Source organism: Solanum verrucosum, unplaced genomic scaffold (assembly GCF_900185275.1).
Source record: "Solanum verrucosum unplaced genomic scaffold, falcon-dt-bn FXZP01000280.1, whole genome shotgun sequence".
NCBI classification, from domain to species: domain Eukaryota; kingdom Viridiplantae; phylum Streptophyta; class Magnoliopsida; order Solanales; family Solanaceae; genus Solanum; species Solanum verrucosum.
This window is the reverse complement of record NW_026019982.1, coordinates 1182160-1188196: the sequence shown is the minus strand read 5'-3', so window position 1 is coordinate 1188196 and position 6037 is coordinate 1182160. Positions and strand designations below refer to the sequence as shown.

The following is a 6037-nucleotide window of genomic DNA, read 5'->3' as shown; positions in this document are numbered from 1 at the left end:
TCCATTTCTCTATGGGGGCAGTCTGGTGTACTAAACTTCCGGGAATATAATGTTAGTGAGATTGATATTGATCAAATATATTATTGTCAAAAGCAGAACCTCATATTTTGTTTAGAGAATCACTTAATTATTCTAGAGCTACTGGAAAGAGGATATATAAGAACTGAAGGTTGTGTTAACAGAAAGATGCATTGCCAAATTGTTACTAACAAGACTTGGTCAGTGGAGCTACATTGATTTGAGTATATAATAGTGTCTTCATTCTCCTTGTCAACGGTATGGATCAAATTCTCTAACTGCATTTCTTTCACTATTATGAGTTTTGAGTAAAGGTTCCATTTGGATGCCCCAACCTGAGTTTTGAGTTAAGGTTCAACAATCTCACCCAGAAAAAAAGCATTTTCTCTAGAAAAACAAGTTTATGGAAGTAGGGAAAACAAGTCGCGTAAGTAAGTTTCAAGTTCATTATCTACTGTCCACCCGCCCTAATGTCTCTAATCCCCATTCCTTGACCATTCCACCCCTTGAGTGGTGGAGCTAGAAATTTGGCGACGGATGAGCTAATGTTCTTTTAAATTGTGCTAAGCATAGTTGCACTAACTCTTCACTTTTGATACCACACCCGTGTCGGATTCCCCAAAAGTACACTACTTTTGGAAAATCCTGTACTTTTGGAGAATCCGACCCGTTGACGTTTTTGAAGAGTTCGAGTAACATAGGCAGAGAGGGTCTGCAAAATTAAATATACACTCATAATAATCAATATTTTAAAAGTGTGTATCGGACCACCCTTCACCTAAGGTGTCTCCATCATGCTCCCTCCACCACCACTCCCTACACCATTCAACCCTCATGATGTTTTGCTCTTATATATAAATGTTTTTGAGATATTATTTTACTTACTTACCAAACACTAGAAAATAATTAAGCAAGAAACCCAATTATTTTTCAAATAAAGTATTTTCTAGCAAAACATATCCCACACAGTCACACTTCCATTTCTAGTTTACTTCTCTGTAATTATAAAAAAGAATTCAATTCAAGTTCTCTTTTTTTTATCCTAGTGAAGTGATTTATGAATTTTCACATGTTCTGTTTTACCATAAATTTCAAAGGTCTTACCTTTTTTGTTAAATTTGTGTCATGTTAAATGGTATCATATGAATCAAGATGCTATGATATTTGTGATGTTTCACTGTTCTTTTTTCTCATTGTTGTAATACTTACATCTTTCTAACTTCAGTGTGAATCTCACTGACTTTTTGTATTGATGAATTCTAGCTTAATATACAGAACAACTCAGGGCAAACCTTTTGGCAGAAGGTGGAGTTCATTTTGGTAAGTCAAGACAATGGGGGAAACTCATGTAAAAGTTAATTTACATTGGGGAGGTAAAGTTGTGTATGAAGCAGGTTCAGGCTTGGTGAGATACAGCCGCGAACCTCAAGTGATGCAAAGGTTCCCAATTTCCCTCAAGTATGATCGTTTGCAACGCATCTTTAGGAGTAAAATGGCTGTAAGTGATCCCAAACTTACTGTGGTCATAACTGGACGATATCCAAATGTAATTTTGGCCAATGGGCTCCCAATTTTTGGTGAGACTCCGATTTACAGTGATGGATCGTTGTTGTCATTTCTCCAAAGTCCTGAGACTTTTAGTAATCACATCACCATAGTTGTGCTTGAAATGTTTGCAACAGTTGAACGCTTCCCCCTGGTTGAACAACCTATCGACTCTGAGTTTGATTTAGGCGTTGGAGATACTACATATCTTCCTAGTTTGAATCTTGGTTTTCCAAGGGGTACACTTCAACAACAAGCAGTGGTAGGAGTTGCTAGTCAGTCAAAATATACGAGTGGAGTTGGTGCACGATATGATCGTGTGGCTTCAATGCACTATTGTAACATTGATCGGAGTATGCACAACTGTGAGATAGGGGGGAAAAGTAAGGATCTTGTGCGGTTTCAGAATTTGGACCGAAGTGTTAGACACCCTGAAAATCCAGGTACAAGTGCATTAGTCGGGGGTAGTAGCAATCAACACCACTCTGCTCAATTGGAGTCAATTGATGGGTAAATATAGTGATATTTAGTTCACCTTTTTTAGGGGACTTCTTATTGTGTTTGAGATTTGAATGGCTTGTAATATTCTTATGTTTGTAGGCGTAATGATATTGAAAACAACCCCACGTTGACTCAGCCCACAAAACTTGTGACTAACAACAATGTTGCTAATGATGAAGTTAATGAGTTGGACAATAATGTCCCATTAGATTATGAAGGGATGGATGATAATTTTTCTCCCGGTGGTGATGGTGATTCTGATAAAGTCGCTGCAGCCCCCGGTGAAGGTCCAAAAAATTGTGCCAGCGTAAGAGTTACCGATCATATTCGGGATGCTTTTTGGAATCAGAAAAAACCTGGATTTATCCGTTCAGGTTAGTTTGGTGCCAAAGAATTCTAATAATATATCATGTTGTATGTTGGCCTATTTCTTTTTTGTAATCCTTAATTTTGTTTACTCACTTTATGATAAACTTAAATTTGATGATATTTTTTTGGTACATGCAATTAGGTATGCTATTTCAGAACAAGCTGAAAATGAAAGATGCAGTGAGCCTATATAGTCTACATCATCGGAAAGAGTCCGTTTCTGATCAGTTCAGAGCTAAATTTTGGAGGGTTATTTGTAAGTGTAATAAACAGGGTTGCCGGTGGATGATCCATTTTACGGAGATTCCAGGTGGTATGTGGAAGGCAGAAAAAATGATTGCGGAACACAGTTGTACCATGGATGCATCTGAGGAGGTGGATCATTCCAATTTAAGAAGTAACATGATTGCTATTGCGTTGATACCATCTATTACTATCAATCCATACATCAGTATTAAGGATATTCAGGTTAATATTAAAAGGTTGTACAAGTTTACGCCTAGTGAAAGAAAAGCATCTAGAGGGCGTAAGCAAGCTCTTGAAATGGTATTTGGGGATTTCGAAAGTTCTTTCAAGGCGTTGCCTAGATACATGGCTGCTCCATTGTTGAGTGGGAGCACCAGTCAACAACAATGCAAGGTTACCACATCTTCAAGTATCTCTTCTGGGCTTTTTAACCAAGTGTCGATGGATTTAAAAGTTGCAGGCCAGTTATCTCAATAGACAGCACGGATCTCTATGGTAAGTATGAGATGAAACTGTTAATTGCTATGGGAATTGATGCGAACAACAATAATCTTCCACTTGCATATGCTCTGGTTGCACGTACGAGCTATGATTCATGGTCATGGTTCCTTCGATTGTTGTGGAGATGTGTTGTTTGTGACAGACAACAAATTGGGCTTATTTCTGAGCATCATCAAGACATCTTGCAGTGTGTCCAAACATATGTGTGGTTACAACCACCCCTCACATACCACAGGTTCTGTGTTCGACATTTGAAAAGTAACTTTAATAAAAAGTTTCTCAACAGTGACCTTGGGAACCTAATGTGATTAGCGGCTACAGAGAACCAACTGAAGAAGTTCAGACAGAGGATGGAACAAATCAAAACGTTGTCACATGCAGCGCATCCATAATTGTCATTAGTCTGCTCTGAATGAGTAATATATAATGTAAAATTATTTGATTCTACTCAATAGCACTGTTGAAAAGAAATAGACACAGTTATGTTGTCTGGAATATTAGGATATTTTGATCAATTTAATCTAAAAGTCTATGTATGTCCAGAATGAGTTGTAGATCCCTGCTGCGATTTAATTTCCACTTAAAATAAGCCAACTTCCTACTACAGCAGCACAGAGGCATCCGGTTTTATCTAGATTCAAAAATTAGAGCTACTATGTACATGAAATTGTGAATGGAGGGGAAATCAATCAGTCGAAAATGGACCATTCTGCAAGCGCAACATGTGATTTTCATATGAAAAGATCTAATGGTTTATCAATCCTTGTAGGCTTAAGCACGAAACCGGTCACAATCATTGGCACCATTCTTAGTGAAAAGGGATATAAGACCATTCTTCATTCTGGATACTGATTCTCTGAATGTTGATGAGCTCTTCTCTGCAGTTGCACTGAGATCCTGAACTATTCCCTTGACCACAGAACCAACTGGAGCTCCTTCAATATATGCCTTGCATGCAGAAAGAATGTCTACAGCATGGCAACGGAAATGACCTATGACAAAGTCTTCAAAATGCTGCATGCAAAATAAAGAATTAGAGTATGCCAGATGATAAGTATCAATTTATCATAAGAAAGAATACTACTTCACAAGTAGCCTCAAGATAAAGATGCATTAAAAAGAGTTCTCAAGATTAGCTATTTGCACCATTTACATCTGCAAACATCCATTATCACTCCGACTGCAAAACTAGTTGAAGAAACTGCTGAACTATATAGTTATATGTTTTGATTGTCCATTTGTTTTAAAATATCTTTGTTTGGATACACATGAATAAGAGTAGAATAAGTTTTGTTTTCAACTTTATAGCTCTTCCACTGGAATATAGGAAAGAAATTCTGCCACCACGTCCAACCTTGTTTCCGAAACCAGATACTGTCTGCACTTGGTCCCAATGTTGAGGAACCTAAGCAGAAAAAAATTCAACTTACAGTAACAAATTGAAACATCACTTATTAAGATGCAGCCACAGAGTTAATTTTACCAACTTCTTTTCACCCGTATATACCTAACACTGTGAACCTTCCCTTCTTCCTTAATTACTTTACTGACTATATGCAAGCAGAAAAATTACAGAACATAAGATGCAAACAGATTTTAAGGATGAAGTAGGTTATAGATTGCTTTTTCCCAGATAAACCTATGTTACCAGTATTGCAGACAGATTAAATGCGACACCAATTAACAAAAAGAAAGAAAAGGACGGCATTAATTTACAATAAACAACTAAATTAGTCATTAAGAAGTCAGCGAAATCTCAGGAGATCCAGAAATTCAACAGAAAAGACATTTTTGGACTACACTGGGAGTACAATTGGATGTTACTTTTCAACAGAATAATTGAATGAAGTAGAAGTTCAGAAAATGATTCAACATCATACCTTTGGTGGCCTCCTCAACGTATATGTCATTGTTTTCAAAGATAGAACAAAAGCATCTTCATTGTAAGAGTTAGATCTCCTCTGTCCCTCAAGTCCAGCATATGAAGCTTCATATCCAGGCTCATTAAAGAAAGGCTTTGAATTCAAAATTAGAGCTTGTATGGAAACCAAGACTTGCAGCATGGTCGATGAATTGGGCATCCACCTCTCGTTACCTTTACCAGTCCAAGTGTTCAGAAGACTGAGACAGACTTTTCCACAATCATACAAGTTGGGATTCAGTCTCAAACCGCCAGAATAGTAGTAAACCATCTAATGAAAAGGGAAAATATGTAAATAAATACATTTATATTTCCATGCTACAAAATAAAGAAAAAAACAAGAACACTCCAATACATACTGGTGGCACATCAGGGTAATTTTGAGGGAACAGAACATCAAAGACAAAGAGGCCATCATGGTATGGAGTGCCTTGTGGCCCAATGATGACGGCCCTAAGGAGATCCATCCTTGCTTCATAGACCCTTACATATATTGTATCTGAAGGAGAGAGAGAGAGTGAGTTCAACATAAACCTCAAACAGTCAGATAGATTTACAGCAGTCTACCAATGAGAGGACATCCCACAGAATCAAATTCACACAAAATTTTCTATTATTGCAGATAAATGTGCAACATGTCACAAACAGGATAGAGTCCTAAATTTAGCAGCGGATAAGGGAGTTGAGGTGGGGAAAAACAGATGGGAAAGCAAGAATCGCTATTCTATCATTTACTTGTGACAAAACAATGTGTCAAAATATAAATTGCAATGGATGTCATCAGAAACAACACATATCTTTTCATGAATCACACATATCACACGAGTCAATTGCTGCATTTACCATTATAGCCAGCACAAGAAGGTTAAGAAGGTTAGACTGAGAAAAATACCACTTTCACAAGACTTCAACAGCAGGAAAACATTGATACATTAA

At 37.3% G+C, this 6037-nt stretch overlaps 1 protein-coding gene across 2 annotated transcripts in view; it reads right to left on the bottom strand.

Moving 5' to 3' along the window:
- Positions 1–3668: 3668 nt before the first annotated feature.
- Positions 3669–6037, bottom strand: part of LOC125817589 (putative ubiquitin-conjugating enzyme E2 38) — a 139122-nt gene continuing 136753 nt past the window's right edge. For both annotated transcript variants that reach the window (XM_049497137.1, XM_049497136.1), the window contains exons 4-6: positions 5461–5600; positions 5061–5372; positions 3669–4194 (exon numbers count right to left, since the gene is read on the bottom strand). In XM_049497137.1, coding sequence (XP_049353094.1) covers positions 3952–4194; positions 5061–5372; positions 5461–5600 — 695 coding nt within the window. In that variant the 3' untranslated portion in view covers positions 3669–3951. The remainder of the gene's footprint in view (positions 4195–5060; positions 5373–5460; positions 5601–6037) is intronic.